This window comes from Pituophis catenifer, unplaced genomic scaffold (assembly GCF_029215685.1).
Source record: "Pituophis catenifer annectens isolate HBS135680 unplaced genomic scaffold, rPitCat1.0.hap2 SCAF_1, whole genome shotgun sequence".
Classification (NCBI taxonomy): Eukaryota; Metazoa; Chordata; class Lepidosauria; order Squamata; family Colubridae; genus Pituophis; species Pituophis catenifer.
This window is the reverse complement of record NW_027256881.1, coordinates 2,878,717-2,899,044: the sequence shown is the minus strand read 5'-3', so window position 1 is coordinate 2,899,044 and position 20,328 is coordinate 2,878,717. Positions and strand designations below refer to the sequence as shown.

General features: G+C 42.8%; 1 protein-coding gene across 1 annotated transcript in view; it reads left to right on the top strand.

Moving 5' to 3' along the window:
- The first annotated feature begins 6,548 nt into the window (after positions 1–6,548).
- BRIP1 (BRCA1 interacting DNA helicase 1) overlaps positions 6,549–20,328 on the top strand; it is a 130,446-nt gene continuing 116,666 nt past the window's right edge. The window contains exons 1-5 of the mRNA XM_070945084.1: positions 6,549–6,641; positions 7,705–7,816; positions 9,421–9,609; positions 12,038–12,168; positions 14,443–14,568. Coding sequence (XP_070801185.1) covers positions 6,549–6,641; positions 7,705–7,816; positions 9,421–9,609; positions 12,038–12,168; positions 14,443–14,568 — 651 coding nt within the window. The remainder of the gene's footprint in view (positions 6,642–7,704; positions 7,817–9,420; positions 9,610–12,037; positions 12,169–14,442; positions 14,569–20,328) is intronic.

The following is a 20,328-nucleotide window of genomic DNA, read 5'->3' as shown; positions in this document are numbered from 1 at the left end:
AGGTGGCAAGAGTTGTGTCAAAACCGCATCCCATTGACTCTGCTTGTTGCGAATCGGTTGGGAAAGTCACAAATGGCCATCACATGATCTGATATCGTGCCATCCTTGTCAATACAGGTAGTCCTTAACGTATGACCACAATTGAGCCCCAATTGTGGACTACCTGTACCTGCGGGCTGCCACGCGCCCCAATTTTGATCACAGGACTGTGAGTACGCCGTCGCAGTTGTCTATAAGGGTGAGGACTGGTTAAAAGTAACTTTTTTCAATGTCGTTACAATTACAAAAGGTTGCTAAATGAATGGTCGTGTAAGGTTTTTGAGTGCAGCTCAGAATCTGATAAGTCCAATGAAACTCTGAACACGAGGCAACTGATAACCACTTTTATTTTTCTGATCGGAAAGCAAAACTGGGCGACCTTTTTGTCTCCCACCTTAAGCAGAGCAGGCAGAGAGAAAAACAGGTGTGCGCGCACTAACTAAAACTTTTTTTCTTTTTATAGTCTACTTCACATATTGCTTGCGCAGATTGTCATTGCTATAGAAACATTATTTCATAGCCATTCGTTCACGCAAACCTCATGATTTTCTCAGCGCTCTGAAAACAAAGGAGGAAAAGAATACATTTTCTGGCATATTTTGTTAGTTGCGAAGTCGTGTCCGACCCATCGCGACCCCATCGACAACGTCCCTCCAGGCCTTCCTGTCCTCTACCATCCTCTGGAGTCCATTTAAGCTCACGCCGACTGCTTCGGTGACTCCATCCAGCCACCTCGTTCTCTGCCGTCCCCTTCTTCTCCTTTTGCCCTCCATCTTTCCACAGCTGAGCGTCCTTTCGGCTTTGGCCCAGTCGCTTCACTCTTTCTGGCGCTACTAGTACTAGCCCTCTTCTCTTCCCCAGTAGCATATTGGACACCTTCCAACCTGAGGGGCTCATCTTCTGACATCATATCCCTTTTTCCTTTTGGTACTGTCCATGGGGTTTTCATGGCAAAGATTACTGGAGTGGGTTGCCATTTCCTTCTGCAGTGGATCACGTTTTGTCAGAACTCTCTGCTATGACCTGTCCGTCTTGGGAGGCCCTGCACGGCAGAGCTCATAGCTTCATTGGGCTACACAAGCCCCTTCGCCACACACAAGGCAGCGATCCATGAAGGGGTTCTGGCCAGTGGTGAAATCCAATTTGTTTTTTACTACCAGTTCTGTGGGCATGGTGTGGCTTGGTGGGCGTGGTGTGGCTTGGTGAGCATGGCAGGGGAAGGATACTACAAAATCCACATTGCCACCCCACTCCAGGGGGAAGGATACTGCAAAATTCCCATTCCCACCCCACTCCAGGGAGGATACTGCAAAATCTCCATTTCCACCCCGCTCCAGGGGAAGGATACTGCAAAATCCCCATTCCCACTCCGCTCCAGGGGAAGGATACTACAAAATCCCCATTCCCTCCCCACTCCAGGGGGAAGGATATTGCAAAATCACCATTCCCACCCCACTCCTGGGGGAAGGATACTGCAAAATCTCCATTCCCACCCCACTCTGGGGCCAGCCAGAGGTGGTATTTGCCGGTTCTCTGAACTACTCAAAATTTCCACTACCGGTTCTCCAGAACCTGTCAGAACCTGCTTCATTTCACCCCTGGTTGTGGCATATAGCCCAGAGTTTTGTTAGGGGGTGCTATCTCACATTAGGTTTGCTGAGAATACACATTTTAAGTTAGAAGCAACAAGCTAACTTGGCAGCCTGGAGGCTTTATCTATACAGATCAAGCATTAGGTCACGATGGAGCTCCTCTCAGCAGCAAGGAATATCAAAAGCTGAGTTAGATACACTCTATATGCTCTAATCCTTTCCGTTGTAAATCGAGGACTGCTTGGATTTCTCTGCATAAAATTACATAATAAGGATCAAGTCAGAGAGCACAAGCTGTTTGGGGGTGGGGGGAAAGGCAGGATTGAAGAGCAAGCAGGAGCAGTAGAATAAATCAATGTTTTGCAACTGTGGCCGGGGATTTCTGGGAGTTGAAGTCCAACCCATCTCTTTTTTTAAAAAAATAGTATTTATTGCATTTTCCAACATTTAAAACACAAAACACATATTTACACTTATAACAGCTTTTCCATATCCATATCTTTTGTAACAATCCTATTTACAAAAATTTTACTTATATACATCGCTATCCTATGTTATATCCTTATTTAAATTATAATAAATTATAATAATATCTACTCACAAATCCATATCATATATTTCTTATAAATTTTACATTCTAAATATATTATACTCTTTACGACTTATGCCTTAGGTTTTACGTTTACTCTCGAGCCAGGAATACCATCTATTTCAAATTTGATAGTACTCGGATTCTTCCCTCTCCTTCATTTCCATAGACAGTCTATCCATTTCTGCACCTTCATAGATTTTCCTTATTATCATGTGGTCTGGCTCAGGGGTCTCCAACTTTGGCAACTTTAAGACTTGTGGACTTCAACTCCCAGAGTTCCTCAGCCAGCTTTGTGGATTTCAACTCCCAGAGTTCCTCAGCCAGCTTTGCTGAGGAACTCTGGGAGTTGAAGTCCACAAGTCTTAAAGTTGCCAAGGTTGGAGACCCCTGGTCTGGATGAGTGTCAGTCGGTTTCCAATTCTGTGCTAAAGCAATTCTACTTGCCGTTAATATATATAACGTTATGTATTATAATTATTTTCCCATCAAAAATACCGAAGAGAAACAATTCCGGCTTCAACTCTATCCTCTGTTCAGTTATCTCTTCCAGCCACTTTCTTATCTTACGCCAATACTTTCTGGCCTTGGGACAGGTCCACCACATGTGGTCGAATGTTCCCTGCTTGTAACCACATCTCCAGCACTCAGGCGATCGGTCCAACCCATCTCAAACTGTGCTTGGCTGGGGAATTCTGGGAATTGAAGTCCACAAGTTTTAAAAGTTGTCGAAGTTAACGCTGTCCTCAATCTTTAACCCTCTTTAACCCTCTTTCCCATAATCCCCACTGTCTATCTTGCAGGCTCAAAGATCATGAGGTGCCATAGAGTAGGGATCTCCAACCTTGGCCACGTTAAGACTTGTGGACTTCAACTCCCAGAATTCCCCAGCCCAGCAAAGTTGGCTGAGGAACTCTGGGAGTTGAAGTCCACAAGTCTTAAAAGCGGAGACCCCCTGCCATAGAGTTAGCGTCAAGGGACCAAGGATATGAAAGGCCCTTTTCCTTCATGGTATTGCGTCAGGGGGTCTTCCTCGCAGCCAACAGAATGTGAATTCTTCAAATTCTTGGATCAGCCGGCGGAATTCACGCCGCCCCTATAGGAGACCACTAGTAAATTGTTACCAAAACGAAGCCCGGGAGAGCTAGGCCGCGAGGTATCTAGGCAACCGAAGGATACCGGAAGCCGCGCTACCGGGCCGCTCTCGTTGGCGCTTCCAGCTCGCCAGTGATTGGCAGAAAAGCCGGAAGAGGGCGGACGCAGCCGAGGCGGGAAGGAAAAGGATCGAAGTCGGAGAAAACGAGCGAAGAAGCGCTTGGAATCCTGAGGTAACTTTCCTTGCGCGCGCTGAGAAGAGGGGCGCGTATTGGCTCCCTCCGCGTTAGACGAGTCCAAAAACCGGGTGGCAGGTGGGGGGGATGGTGTGGGGAGTACAGCGCCTTTCGACTCTTCCATTCCGAAGGGAGGGGGGTGGAAATTGTTTTAAACCATGCTCGTTTTTGCGCCTTTCAGTTTCTGCGCCATAAAAGGATTTTTGAAAGATCGAAAAGTGGGGCGTGGGGGGGCGGGAAATAAAATGCCCCCTCCAGCGTTTAGTGAGTCAAAAGTCTTAATTTTCATGTGGGGGAGGGGTGTTGGAAAGAAACCACCAGTCCCTCAAGTAAAGTTTGTTTTTTTATGGTGCAATTCCATATAAAAAAAAATTAAATCCTAAAATTTGGGTCCAGGCAGCCTAACTTCCATTAATTATTTAATTTTAATTTTCCATAGTCGGTTCAATAATATTCAAATCGCCATATATATATATATATCGATATATATATATATTTTCACGGGTATATATGTGTGTACAGTTAATATTTCGGGTTTCTTCCCGTGTAATTGTGATTGTTTAATAGTGTAAAATCCCTTTTAGGGATATGTTCACAATTACACGGGAAGAAACCCGAAATATTAACTGTACACACACACACACAGATAGAGAATTGTTAAGAATTGTCCCCATACATGTATGTATGTATGTGTATGTATATATATATATATAAAAAGATGGAATTTAATATAATACTAGTAGTAATCATACTTTTCAGGCCCATAAACATCCACATCTGCCTATGAATAAAAGGTTGAATATAAAATGCCAAATCCCATCGACACATCAGGCTGAAAGTGCAACAAACCACAATAATAGATTCATAGAGACTGACTACAAGCAGCGGCATGTCAAAAGTAGCAACAACTGCATCGGAAGAACTGCAAGAAATACCATGTGCAAAAACTGGTGGGATCATTAAATGGAGAAAAACATAGAAAATGAAGACTGGGACTTTAGAATACAAACTGACAGGTACCTGCCATAGAATACCTCAGACTTAACAATTGTCGTTAAAAGACAAAGGCAAAAATGTTAAGATAGTGGATGTGGCAGTACCTGGAGACAGCGGAAGAGAAAGAACTGGAGAAGATAATTAAAATACAAAGACCCCCAAATAGAAATAGAATGACTGTGACAAAAGAAAGCAAAGGTAGTAACAATAGTGATAGGTGCCTTGGGTGCAACATCTGGAGCATCCTTTGAACACCCATCGGCATTGACAAATTCATCACCAGTCAATTGCAAAAGGCAGCTTTACTTGGAACAGCTGACATCCTGCGATGGTATCTTTAACACCATCCAAGAACGTCATTTGCCTATCCTGATTCCTTGGGAAGGATGATATAGGTGAATTTAAAAGCCAAATGCATTCTAAATATCTGGCTTGTTGCAGAAAAATAAAGGAGATGAATTTCGAAATCAAGAAAAAGCTTTTATTTTGGCCAAAAGGTTCAGACAGATTAATTAGGTTCTGAACAATGTTCTGTTATAAACACACATTTTTATACCCTTCATTAGTAGAAAAACAGGAAGTATGTGAAATAAACCTCCTACATGTTAGGCTCACCCCCTTCCCTTATTGACATGGCAAGAGGAATTAGCTAACTCTGTGGTTTAACTTTTTGAACCCAGCAACTGTCTCTTTGCCTGTGATTTGACTTCTTGAACTCTGCAACTGTCTCAAGTCAAAGGGGTCCTTCAGAGATCATCCAGGCTGACCCCGTATTATTTCGCTCTTATATTCAAATTTCACTTTACGCCCTACTTTAGGTTGAGTGTGCGATCAACAATATTAATAACTATGCCAAACACCCTGGGCACCTTACAAGATATCAAATAGACAATCAAAACAATTAAAATTTAAGATTGGTCGTCCCACAGGTGCTTTTCCAAAAGACAACTGGACTTTGAGGCAACCATGACCTGGATGACTGAGAATCTCCATAGACCAGTGGCCCCTCAACCTTTTGGGAACCACAGACCAATTCCATGGAGAGAGGTTTTTCTGCGGACCGGAGAGGGCGTGCTTTTACATGCTGCCTGCATCCCGCAGATGGGGCTTTGCTTGTTTGCATGGCCCAGTTGCTGACATCATGCAGACCGATGCCAGTTCAAAGATTGGGGTTGGGAACCCCTGCCCTAGACTGTTGGAAGAAATGTCCATCTGGGTTCAGTTCCAAGAGGGGAACTACCAGTATTATATTAAATTGCATAGCTAAAAGTCTGTAGTGATTCTCAGTCATTCAAGTCATGGTCGTCCCAAAGGTGCTTTTTTCAGGAGGCAACTGGACTTTCTGGTTTTTTCTTTGAAGACTTTTCTTTTTAGATTTGTTTGTATCCCGCCTTTTATTATTTTTAGAAATAACTGAAGGTGGTGGTGAACTCATCCAATACGTCTCCCTCCTCCTATCTTCACAACAAACCTCGGAGATGAGTTGGACTGAGAGACAGTAACTGGCCCAATGTCACCCAGTTATGTCAGGACTAGAATTCACAGGTTCCTGGTGATTGGCCAAAGTCAGGGGTCGGCAACCTTAAACACTCAAAAAGCCAAAAAGGTCCTAACCGGAAGCCCCCTGTTCAATTCTGGAGCCGACCGGAAGTCCGGTTCCCCACCATAGAGTCTCCTAGCGTGGCATCCTTTTTCCTCTACCTGTCCTAACTGAAAACCCTATCAATTGTGGAGCTGACCGGAAAACCTGCTCCTTTCCATAGAGTTTCTTCCTGGTGCGCTGTGCTTTTCCTCCCCATAACCGGAAGCACCTCTCAAAATTGTGGTGGCGACAGGGAGCCGCAGCAGAGGGATGAAAGAGCCACATGCGGCTCCAGAGCCGTGGCCAAAGTCATCCAGCTGGTTTTCATGCCTGAGGCAGGATTGGAGCTCAAAAGTTTATAATTTAAAACACTGCTTCTTTTTTCTTGAAGGTAGACGTCCTGATAAGCCAATGCGATTATGGCATTACGAACGTCAGAATACACCATCGGCGGTGTAAAAATTCTCTTCCCTTGTAAGGCGTATCCATCGCAACTTGCTATGATGAACGCAGTAAGTCTGAAAAGCAATGATTTTATAGCAGTCGTTGTAAGGCTATGCTTAAGAGTGGTGCGGTGGCCTAGAGATGGCGCTCCTGCCTCACGATCAGGAGGCTGTGAGTTCGATCCTAGGTAGAGGCAGATATTTCTCTCTCTGGGCTCAATGAGAATATCTCCTGAATATAACTCTGCACTGGCGACAGGAAAGGCATCTGGCCAGTAAACACTCAGCCCCGTTCAGTTGCCCAGATTCCATCCCACAAGGGATTATGGGGTTGTTAAAAGAGGATGATGATTGTAAGATTATGCTTAAGCCTCTACAAAAGTATTTCTCAACTTTGGCAACTTAAACTCCTAGAATTGTTAGGTGCATGCAGCCAATCAGCATGCTGGATGGGGAATTCTGGGAGTTGAAGTCCACCCTTCTTAAAATTCCCAAAATTGAGAAACATCACTTTACAGTTGTAAACAAGGATTTTCTCCAGCTTCCGTAATTTTTTTCCCCTGTCTTTCAACTTTTAAAAGCTTTGCTTGGTGTTTGTTTTTCAAAAATAAAAAAAAGAAAAGCAACAGGATTAAATTCAAACCTTTTAAATCATAGTGAAAATTATTAGCCCCATTTTTTTTTTTTTTGCCCTGGTGGTTAAATTGAATCACTGCAATTGTTAAGTGGATCATATGGTCGTTAAGCAAATCTGGCTTCCCTCATTACTTTGTTGGTTGGGCACTGGCTGGGAAGGTCGCAAATGGTGAGCGCATGATCTTGGGATTCTGCAGTCTATTTAAGTCAGAAATGGAAAGTTTTTAATATAGTATTGAGGTCGGGGAGTCCGGACCCAGCCTTTCACACAGAGTAGAAATTGCATTTGCCGTCGAAATTCCATGTTTTGAAATAGATAGCCGTCTATTATTATTTTTCAAATTTGTTTCTGCTGTGAATCAAATTAGGGAAACGGTTGGAAAGCGACAGGTAAAGCAGATCTTCTTAGTTGCCATCTTACAGCAAAACATATATTAAAAAAAAAAAGGCGGCAGCTTGTTTTCCGTGCTGGCGAAATTCATTTCCTTCTTTACAGATTGTGAAGGGGCTGAGCTCCAAGCAACACTGCCTGCTGGAGAGTCCCACTGGAAGTGGGAAAAGCTTGGCCCTGCTCTGCTCTGCGCTGGCCTGGCAGCAGTCGCTCTATGGTGAGGCCTTGGGTGGGCCTGTTTGAGCCCATCAAGACTCTCCTTTTGGCTTCATTCTTCCTGCTGATTTTATCTATGTCTATCCATCTGTCCATATCTATCCATTATTTATCTCCATCCATCTATCTATACTATCTGTTGGTTGGTCTGTCTGTCAGTTTCTCTCTCTCTGTCTCTCTCCTACCTTACCTACTTATCTGTCATCTATCTCTATCCATCCATCTATCCATATCTATCTATCCATCTGTCTTTATCTGATCTACCTACCTACCGTATCTGCCGTCTGTCTGTCATCTATCTGTCTGTCTCATTTATCTCTATCCATCCATCCATATCTATCTGTCTATCTATCTATCTATCTATCTATCTATCTATCTATCTATCTATCTATCTATCTATCTATCTCTATATCTCTATCATCCGTCTCTCTCTCTCTCTCTCTCTCTCTCTCTCTTTTATTTATTTATTTATTTATTTATTTATTTATTTATTTATTTATTTATTTATTTATTTATTTATTTATTTTGAATTTGTATATCGCCCTTCTCCCTGAGGACTCAGGGCGGTGAACAGCCAAGTAAAAACATCAAGTACAAATATTAAAATACAATTAAAAGATATATATAAATTTGGCCCCATTAATTAAAAAACGATAAACAAAACAATTAAAAACACTTAAAAAATTAGGCCAGCCTGGCTTGCTGGAAAAAAAAGGTTTTAAGGGCACGGCGGAAGGCACTGAGGTCTTGGATTCTCCTTATCTCTGGGGGCAACTGATTCCAGAGGGTAGGTGCCCCCACAGAGAAGGCCCTCCCCCTGGGGTCACCAGCCTGCACTGTTTGGCTGATGGCACCCCGAGGAGGCCCTCTCTGTGGGAGCGCATGGGTCGATGGGAGGTCGTCGATGGCAGCAGGCGGTCTCGAAGATAGCTAGGCCCTATGCCATGGAGCGCTTTAAAGGTGATAACCAACACCTTGAAGCGCACCCGGAAGACCACCGGGAGCCAGTGCAGCTCACGCAGGAGCGGTGTTACATGGGAGCGCCATGCTGCTCCCGTCACTACCCGCGCTGCTGCGTTCTGGACCAGTTGGAGCCTCCGGGTGCTCCTCAAGGGGAGCCCCATGTAGAGAGCGTTGCAGTAATCAAGGCAAGAGATGACGAGGGCGTGAGTGACTGTGCACAGGGAATCCCGATCAAGAAAGGGCCGCAACTGGCGAATCAGGCGAACCTGACAAAAGGTCCCCCTGGTTACAGCCGTCAGATGTTCCTCCAAGGACAGCTGCATATCCAGGAGGACTCCCAGATTGCGAGCCCGCTCTGTGGGGGCCAACGACTCGCCCCCAATAGTCAGTGATGGAGTCAACTGACTATATCGGGATACCGGGAGCCACAGCCACTCAGTCTTGGAAGGGTTGAGCCTGTTCCTCCCCATCCAGGGGATATATATATATATATATATATATATATATCATATCTATCTATCTATCTATCTATCTATCTATCTATCTATCTATCTATCTATCATCCATCTGTCTCTCTCTCTTTCTCATCTATCTATCTATCTATCTATCATCTATCTATTATCTACCTTGTCTGCTGTTTAGAAAAACCACTGGATGACTTGTGCTCAAAAGAATGCAAGAAGACCGAGGCTTTGAAACTCTGCCGATGCCCATGCCATGCTAAATCGTCCGGTCAGGATCCAGAAGGAGGCTGCCAAACCACGTCTTCTTTCTTCCCCAGTCATGCAATGGAGACCTCACTAGACGGTGGAAGTAGCTCAACCAACAAAGGTATCATCTAAGGGGCTTTAAAGGACACAACCCTCCTTTATACTAGAATAACAGTGATGGAAGGGGACCTTGGAGGTCTTCTACTCCAACGCCCTGTTCAAGCAGGAGACCCTTTACCATTCCAGACAAGTGGTTGTCCAGTCTCTTCTTAAAAACCTCCAGTGGTGGAGCATCCACAACTTCTGGAGGCAAGTTGTTCCACTGATTAATTGTTCTAACTGTCAGGAAATTTCTCCTTAGTTCTAGGTTGCTTCTCTCCTTGATCAGTTTCCATCCATTGTTCCTTGTCTGGCCTTCAGGTGCTTTGGAGAATAGGTTGAGCCCAGTAGTGGGATTCACTTACCTTTGCTACCAATTTGCAAATGTGAACGTATGTGCCACATCTGTGTGTGCGCAGAGCCTTCTGCACATGTGCAGAGCCTCCCGCCGCCACTACTGGTTCACCCAAACCGGATAGAACCGATAGAAATCGACCAGTGGTTGACCCCCTCCTCTCTGTGGCAGCCCCTCAAATATTGGAAAACTTGCTATCCTTTCTCCCCTGGTCCTTCTCTTCACTAGACTAGCCATGGTCATAAAAAATGATCATAAATCACTTTTTTCAGTGCCGTTCTAACTTTGAGTGGTCATTAAGTGAACTTTGTAAGTCGAGGAAGACTACCTGTATTTCCTTCTTGTGTGCCAGGTTACATTTTTCTGTTGAATTGGATGCTTATAAAATTGTTTTCTGTTTCATAGACTCCTCTAAGGTTCTACATTTAGGGAAGAAAAACAAAATGCACAGGTACAGTATATGTGGTACCTCGCTCAATAGTAGTAACTGTGAGAGGGATCTTGGAGTCCTAGTGGATTATCGCTTAATATGAGCCAGCCATGTGCAGCAGCTGCCAAAACAGCCAACACAGTTCTAGGCTGCATAAACAGAGGGATAGAATCAAGATCACGTGAAGTGTTAATACCACTTTATAATGCCTTGGTAAGGCCACACTTGGAATACTGCATTCAGTTTTGGTCGCCACAATACAAAAAACATATGTTGAGACTCTAGAAAGAGTGCAGAGAAGAGCAACAAAGATGATGAGGGGACTGGAAGCTAAAACATATGAAGAACGGTTGCAGGAATTGGGGATGTCTAGTTTGATGAAAAGAAGGACCAGGGGAGACATGATAGCAGTCTTCCAATATCTCAGGGGCTGCCACAAAGAAAAGGGAGTCAAGCTATTCTCTAAACCATTTGAAGGCAGGGCGAGAAGCAACGGGTGGAAACTCATCAAGGAGAGAAGCAATCTAGGACAAACGAAATAAACTCAACAGGAACTCTTGGCTTCGAATATTTCTGGATTGGCTGAATAAGGCCACGTTAGTCTTTCCTAGCATAATATCAAACGAGAATAGAGCTAGTCCTTTTTTTTTTTTTTTTTTTGCTTTAATTTATATGCCGCCCTTCTCCGGAGACTCAGGGCGGCTTACAATGCGTTAAGCAATAGCCTTCATACTTTTGTATATTTATACAAAGTCAGCTTATTGCCCCCACAATCTGGGTCCTCATTTTACCTACCTTTGAAAGGATGGAAGGCTGAGTCAACCTTGAGCCTGGTGAAATTTGAACTTGCAGTAATTGCAAGCAGCAGATGTTAATAACAGTGCTTTAGTCCACTGTACTACAGGCTCTGTAATGCCTTGCACTTATTATGCCTTGCACGTATAAATATTGTACAGTCCAGTTTGTCCAGCATTTTTCGATGAAAACATAGGTATATGTTGTATAACTATTTTTCCTTTCTCGGAGGTCACTACTTGAAAAAAACTTGACATACAACCATTTGTTTAGTGACCAACGGTGCTAAAAATGCGACTTATGATTGTTTTTCCACACTTACTACTGTTACAGCATCCTCATGGTCACATGATCAAAATTTGGATGCTTGGCAACTATTTGAATTGAATTGAATTCATCTTTTGGATTGATGAGTCAAAAGATGATTAAAGGCCTGGAGACTAAAACATAGTATGAAGAACGGTTGCAGGATTTGGGTTTGGCTAGTCTAGAGAAAAGAAGGGCTGGTGGGGACATGATAGCAATCTTCCAATATCTCGGGGGGCTGCCACAAAGAAGAGGGGGAGTCAATTTATTTTCCAAAGCGCCTGAAGGCAGGGCGAGAAGCAACAGGTGGAAACTCATCAAGGAGAGAAACAATCTAGGACTAAGGAGAAATTTCCTGACAGGGAAAACAATCAACCAATGGAACAACTTGCCTCCAGAAGTTGTAAATGCTCCAACACTGGAAGTTTTTAAGATGTTGGATAACCATTTGTCTGAAGTGGTGCAGGGTTTCCTGCCTAAGCAGGGGGTTGGACTAGAAGACCTCCAAGGTCCCTTCCATCTCTGTTATTCTAGAGGATTGCCTTTGATTTATTGTTATTGCAGAAAGCGTCTCACGAACTACATTGGCTTCAAAACTCTCTGCCAAACAGCAGGCCTCATTCTATGAAGATGACAGCGACAATGATTTTAAAGTGGAAAGGAAGAGGATTCGTTCACTTGAAACAGAGCAGCAGGTGGGCAAAATATATGCAGGCAGTCCTCATCTTACAACTGTTTGCTCAGTGACCGTTTGAAGGTACAACGGTACTAAAAGAAGTGACCTCTGGCTGTTTTTCACACGACCGTTGCAGCATCCCTGTGGTCACATAATCAAAATTCAGATGCTTAGCAACTGTCTCATATTTATGATGATTGCCGTGTCCCTGGGTAGTCCTCAACTTACATCCATTTGTTACAAATACTGGTTATAAATCCTAAATAACGAGTGCATGGCACTGAAGAACAGGGCTGTCAAACTCCCAGGCTGCGGGCTGGATGCGTCACACACTCGACACACTCATGCCCGGTTTAGCGAAAGGGGGAAAAAAAGTCCCGATATGTCATGTGACGCTGCCGTGACAACGTGAGTTTGACACCCCTGGTGAAGAACATGTCCCATTGTGCCAGCTTTTCAACACCTTTTCCTCTTCAGGGAAGATCTTTCCATGCCATTGCCTGCAATGTGGTACTTGGCGCAAAAGAGACCTTTTTCCCAGTGGCTGTTGTGCTTTCTGACAGTGACCTCATCTCTTGAGGCACGGAGGCTCAGTGGCTTAATGACGCTGAAGACGGTCTCTGCTCCAGCGGTTCGAGTCCTAGCACTGTGTGGCAGGGTGAGCTCCCGTCACTCGCCTCAGCTTCTGTCCACCGAACAGTTTGGAAGCATGTTCTCTGCGAGTAGATCAGGAGTGTCAAACTTGATTTCATTGAGGGCCACATCAGGGTTGTGTTTGACCTCGGGCTGAGTAGGCATGGCTGGGGTAGGCGTGGCCAGTTTGACGTTCTGCAGCCTTCAGCCCCCCCCCCCCCCCCCCCAAGGCTCCATTTTCGGCTGTACTGGCCTCCTGCAGCCCTCTGCCAGTGAAAATGGAGCCTGTTTTCTCTGGCAGAGATACCACGGGCTGGTCCTTTGCGGTTTCCAAGGCGGCCCTGCAGACCAGATCTAAGCACCCTGCGGGTTAAATCCTGCCCGCAGGGCTTGAATTTAGCACCCCTGGAATAGATAAATATGTACCACTTCAGTGGGGAGACAAGTTGGTGTTCTGTGCAGGCAGTCAGATTCCTGTTGGCTCTGAACCTTCCCATTTGCGATGCCTGTTTGCGAGGTGGTTTCTGGGAAGGGAAGGGGCCTCGGGTGGCACTGCAGGAAGAGCTGCTTGCCTTTCTTTTCTGGTGCAAAGCCAGCTCACCCTCCTTTGACACACCTTGGGAAGCACACGGGCATTTCCTAGAACATGGGACAACTTGCCGTGGCCAATTCGTTGCAGGACAATTCAACCATTCAATTTAATTATTTAAAATAACTTTAAAAAACAATTTAAAATTTTGTCATTTCCATTTCATTTCGTCCTTCCTTTGGCGTCCTTTAATTATTTTTTTCCACTATTTCTTCGATATTAGTATAACCCTTGGGTGAATTGGTTGTGGTGAGTTGTTGTAGGCCCAAACAGAGCTGGTACCTTGACAGCCAAACTACTACTCAGCAATTGCATTGTGGTCTCCTGGCTACTATAAAAACGCCATATACCAGGGTGGATTTGATTTAAATCGAGTCGATTTAAATCACAATTTAAATCATGATTTAAATCACTAGTAAAAAGGCTTGATTTAAATCAACTCGATTTAAATCATAATTTTCAAAGAGCAACTGTCATCTCTGCTACTCCTTTGACCCACTGTTGACTCACCGATAGTCCCAGTGTTGCAGAATATACAGCCTCCTGCTACATAACTCAGCTCCATTTCATGCTGAATAAACTAAATTATTTATGTATCTTAAATAGAAAACTATCTTATGATAAATTTTTACCCCAAAAGTTTTTTATTAAAATAAATTCGATAAAAATCAAAAAAATCCGATTTAAATTAAAAAAAATCCGATTTAAATTAAAAAAAATCGATTTTTTTGATTTTTTTAAAAAAATCATTTATTTTTATCCACCCTGCCATATACTACTCCTACTACTAATAATAACAACAACAACTTCATCTTTTTAACTTTCCCAACACTGTTGCTGTTTCTTTTTTTAATGGCTTGTTTTTATTACCAAACTCCCCCCCCCATTTTATGTTGGGGGGCAAGAGGCTGACTCTGTAAACCGCTTAGAGAGGGACTGTAAAGCACTATGAAGTGGTATATAAGTCTAAGTGCTATTGCTCTTGCTATTTGGGGAGGAAAAAAAATAAAACATTGCTTTTTTTAGACTTTTGGCATCCCCAGTTCAAACGCATGTTTGCATGGCTTATAGGTGAGAAAACGACACCGGCTGACTATAGGAACCCAGTTAGTGGATGCTTTGGAAGTTCATGAACAGCAGAAAAATGGGGAATTGACAGTGACTCCCGGAAAAGCAGATCCTCCCTCACTTAAAACAGTAAGTGCGGTAATACTAGGATATTTTTTAAAAAATAAAAAATAAAGTAAATACAAATTGCACTGCTTTGGAAGAGCTCAGAGTTCAGCTTTGTGAAAAGGTGCTTGGATTTTCTTGCCTCCTATTTTAGTTGCAGGTGGTCCTTGACTTATGACCATTCGAGTTATGACGGACCCCCCCCAAAATTTACAGTTCTAAAGTTACAACACCCCCTCCCTCATCATATGGCCACGTTTTTAGGTGTTGTTTGTTTATATTTTGTATTCCTTAACTGCTCACCTCCCTCAGTGACATGTTTTTGTTTTTATTTTTTATTTATTAAATTTATATGCCATCCCTCGCTAATCCAAAGCAAACTTCACTTCCGGTTTTTGGCAAAAACGCCCCGTAGAGAACGAGGGCTTTTCTTTTTTTTCTTAAATATACTTTATTGGTTTTGTAATTAAAAAAAAAACATAACAGATCTCTACTAAGATCAGCAGTGCAGTGTTTGTACATATTTACAAGATATATATCAGATATACTACACACTTAAATTGCAAGTAATAAGCACAATAATAAGCATACCCTGACATCATGATTTTATCCTATTATTTAACCATTCATACCACTTTCCCCCTTCTACTCGGTGTTTAGACTCCTCGTCATTGTTTAGCTCATTCGTTAGTTTTGACATTTCTGCGCATTCTAAAATTTTGTTTATTAAAATTTCCTCCGGTGGTATGGTTTTTTCTTTCCAAAATTTCGCATAGACTAATCTGGCTGCTGTCGTAATATGTATAATAAGTTGAATTTTTTCCTTAGTCAATCCATTGCTGATTATTCCCAGAAGAAAAATTTTGGGGGATAAATTTAATTCCACATCAATTATCTCTCGTAACCAGATTTGAATTCTAGACCAGAACCTTTTTGTCATTGAGCAGGTCCACCACATATGATAGAAAGTGCCGAACTCCTTACCACACTTCCAACAAGTTGCTGAAGCGTTGGGAAACATCTTCGCAAGTCTAGCTGGCACTAGGTGCCACCTATGGAGCATCTTATAATGGTTTCCCCTGTATGTTGCGGCTTTGGTCATTTTGTAATTTCTATTTCAGGCCTTAAGGGCTTTTCTTAACGACCGTAGCATTCATTTAACGACTGCTGCAAAAAAAGATGATAAAATCAGGTGGCTTATCTTGGTCTGTTAACTTGGTCTGTTGTGTGGATGTTTGGGTGGTTTAGGGGTGGGGAATTGTGGTGGGTGGAAGTCAGTGGTGGATTCCGCTCGGTTTGGCCGAGCTGGTAGCGGTGACGATATGACGTCACCGAACTGGTTCTCTTTGTTCGGGAGCTGGGCCCTCCCACCCGTCCCTGCGTTATTCCTACCTTTTATTTCTTCTTTTTTAGCCCAGCTGATAGGTGCGGCAGAGTGGATTGTTGCACCTCAGCTGGGCAGATTTGTAACGCACTTGCGCAGAGCGCAAGTTTGGCACGCATGCGAGCGCAGCGCGTGCACGAAGAGGCGATCGCGCACGAAGAGAACCGATAGTAAAGCTGGTTAGAACCCACCACTGGTGGGAGTGTGTTTGGGGATTGTTATGCATGTTGGACCTGATCTTTGGGTGTTAAGTGAATTTCGTTGTATGGGTATACTGTGTATACACGTATAATGACAATAAAGTTGTTGTTGTTATTATTATTATTATTATTATGTTGGAGACCCTTTTACAACCCTCATGACTTATGGTAATAGGCAGGCTTCTAGAGGTAGTCCTTCACTTACAACAGTTTGTTCTGTGACCGTTCGCAGTTACAACAACACTGAAAGAGGTGACTTTTCACATTTACGTCCGTTGCAGCACCTCCAGGGTCACCTACTCAAAATTGAGATGTTTGGCAACCGGTTCCTATTTATGACGGTCGCAGTGTTCCAGGGTCATGGAATACCTCTTGTGACCTTCTTCCAAGCAAAGCCAGTGGGGAAGTTAAGTTAGTAACTGTGTTACTAACTTAACAACTACAGTGATTCGCTTAATAAATGTGGCAAGAATCATTGTAAAATGGGGCAAAATTCACTTAACAACTGTCTCGCTTGACAACAGAAATGTTAGGCTGAATTGTGGTCTCAAGTCAAGGACTACCTATTACCTGTGCTGCTTTAAAACCGAGATGAGCTTTTGGCTGTGTTCAGCCCTGCACTCTTTACGGAAATTGTGGCTTGAAATTCTATGTATTATGTTTCTTTTTCCCTACTCTACGCTTCCTGTTTCTCTGCGTCACCCCGAGGAGCAAATATTTGTACTTTCTTTCATCTCTTCCTTTTTTTGAAACTGTGGAAATTTTTTTGCAACTTCAGCACTGAACAGCTCATATTGTTGTATGGATGTTTTCTGGGGGATTTAAAACAGGGGTCCCCAAACTGTGGGCCGCAGCCTAATTGCAACTGGGCCTTATGAGTGGCTGGTTGTTGGGTGTGCATCTGGCCAGCCCCTCACTTGCATGCACTCGTGCCCACACTCGTGCAAAACCTATTGCAGGCGTTCACATTCACACTTGCGCGAGCCCTGTTGCAGGCGCTTGCAGCTCCTCTCACGTGTGTCTTGTTGCAGGCACTCGTGGCCCCACTGCTGGCACTCACACATGCGCACACATGCCCCTCTCACAAAATCATCCCCATTTTCACCCTTGCGGCCCCACTCGCGCGAATATTGCCCCTGAAAGAAATTATGTAGTAGGAGCCTTGGTGGAGCAGTGGACTAAAGTGCTGTTAAGTAGCACTTAGCTGCCAGCTGCCTGCAATTATTGCAAGTTCGAATCTCACCAGGCTCAAGGTTGACTCAGCCTTCCATCCTTCTGAGGTAGGTAAAATGAGGACCCGGATTGTGGGGGTAATAAGCTGACTTTGTATAAAAAAGAACACCGCTTGGGGGGGGGGGAAAGCCCTACTAAGCTGGTATATACAAAAGTATGAAGGCTATTGCTTAAAAGCATTGTAAGCCGCCCTGAGTCTCCGGAGAAGGGCGGCATATAAATCGAACAAACAAACAAACAAACAAACAAACAAATAAATAAATACATAAATAAATAAATAAATAAATAAATAAATAAATAAATAAATATTGCCCCTGAAAGAAATCATGTAGTAATTTCTTAGAAAGTATGTTTTGGAGTCTTGAGGATTCATTCGTCTGTAGAGATTCTCGGATGCAGTGGCTCAGGGGCTAAGACGCTGAGTTTGTCGATCAGCAGTTCAGCAGTTCGAATCCCTAGTGCTGCGTAATGGAGTGAGCTCCTGTTACTTGTCCCAGCTTCTCCCAATCTAGCCGTTTGAAAGCACGTAAAAAATGCAAGTAGAAAAATAGGGACCACTTTGGTGGGAAGGTAACAGCGTTCCATGCGCTGTTGAGTCATGCCGACCACATGACCACGGAGACTTCTTCGGACAGCGCTGGCTCTTTGGCTTAAAAACAGAGATGAGCACTGCCCCCTAGAGTCGGGAATGACTAGCACATATGTATATGTGCGAGGGGAACCTTTACCTTCATTTTTTAGAGATTCTCAGTCATCCATGGTTGTCCCAAAGGTGCTTTTTCAGAAAGCAACTGGACATTCTTGGTTTTTTTTTTTCTTTTGAAGACATTTCGCTTCTCATCCAAGAAGCTTCCTCAACTCTGACAAGATAGTAGGGAATGGAAGGATTTATGTTCCTTGCAGACAGCTGGTCATTTGCATCCTTTTAGAGGGTCGTTGAAGCACTTGGAGGTTTATCTGTGACCTCCGGGTCACCGGAGTGGTGCTCCTGGTTCCTGTAGTCTGCCATTTTTCCTCTGGAAATCCATTCCTACTCCCACACGTTCAAAGGGGGTTCATCCCAAATTGTATAGCTAAAAGTTTAGAGATTCTCAGTCATCCAAGTCACAGTTGTCCCAAAGGTGCTTGAGAGATTCAAATTCTCAAGAAGAACAAGACCAACCAAAAAATAAAGACGAAGAACAAGAAGTAAAAGATACCAATCAACAACAACAAGAAAGAGAAGAGCCTAAGACAGCGATCAGAACAGAAAGGGAAATAAGAGCAAAGAGAAGACAAAAAACGAGATATAATTAGGGTTATGGAAAAAGAGGTGAAACTCTTATCTATTAACATAAATGGACCAAACTCAACGACAAAAAGAAAAAAGATTTTGGCAAACTTAATAAAACAAAATGCATATATTATATGTTTACAGGAAACACACATCTTAAAAACAGATGAAAAATATTTAGATTGCCCCAAATTCGGGACTCTGTTTACAGTTTCTGCAGATCAGGAGAAAAAGAAAGGAATAGCTGTCTACATTAAAGAAGAGATAAAGGCAAACTTAATATTTGCAGACCCCAAAGGAAGAATTCTGGCAATAGAAATAAAGATAATTTTTTTAAAAAATTTATTAGTGGTAATTTATGCCCCCAATGACAATCAAAAAGAATTTTACAAAACCTTATATGATAAAATTATTGAATTAGAAAGAAAAAATATTTGCATCATAGGAGATTATAATGCGATAACAGATTATCAAAAAGACTACAATGGGGGAAAGAAGAAAGGGGGGGGGGGGAAAAGAGAGAACTACCCAAAATATATGTAGAAATGACCAAAGGTGCTTTTTCAAGGAGGCAACTGGACTTCCTTGTTCGTTTTCTTTTGAGGATTTATTGCAACGTTTTTCAAACATTGCTGGCAGCTTTAACACACCTGGACTTCAACTCCCAGCCACGCTAGCTGGGGAATTCTGGGAGTTTTAAATTCACATGTCTTAAAGTTGCCAAGTTTGAAAAACATTCTTTACCTTCCCTAAAACAATTCAGGCTGGCAAAAATGCCTGGGCAATTTTAGATAGCAGTTTACAAGTTGTATTAGAGAAGCAGTAGAAATCCATTTTACCAAGCAATAAAGCACCAAAAACATTAACAGTCAGAAGATCAGCCACAAAGTCATTACAAAACAAAAAACAAAAAAACCACAATTCCAGCCATGTGAGCAAAAAGTGTAATTCAAGAGAATCGAGACTCCAGGGGTTACAAAAGGTCAAAGATTGGAACCCCCGAGTAGCTAATTTAGACCCAAATTCATTTATTTTTACATTCATGGGCTTTGCTGTTTTAATGTTCTTGCTTTTTGAGACGCTTCTAAAACTCAACTGTTAATCCTTGGAGATTAACCCAAAAAAAGGACTGTTTGTGTGCACAAGTAAACCCGTTAATCCCTAGTAAACCTTTCCAGCAATTTGGTGACCCCAGACCTACTGAATCACTCCATCTTAATCTCTTTGAGGCTTTGTTGAGGGTCAGGCTGAGATCAGAAGCCGTCTCCCCATCAGTGGTTCAGATCTTCCTGACATTGTGTCTCCTAAAGACTTGGGCCTTTGGGATGGTGGTTGAATTCATCCATTGGGAGATCTAAGAATTGGTGACATTTCCCTCCCCCCCCCCCAGACAGTTACTTGGGATCTCCTCCGAGACGGATGATTTTGAACTCATTTGGTTCAATTCTCCATGGACCAAAGAGCCTTAAAACCCCCAGAGCCATTCCGTCTTGCCAGGGTTCAATTTCAGCCCTGGGGTTCCTCATCCATCCCTATAACTTTAGGTCACCCGTCCGAAGCAAGTATTTATTTTATTTTATTTTATTTTATTTTATTTTATTTTATTTTATTATTTTATTTATTTTATTATTTTATTTATTTTATTATTTTATTTTATTTTATTTATTTTATTTATTTTATTTTATTTTATTATT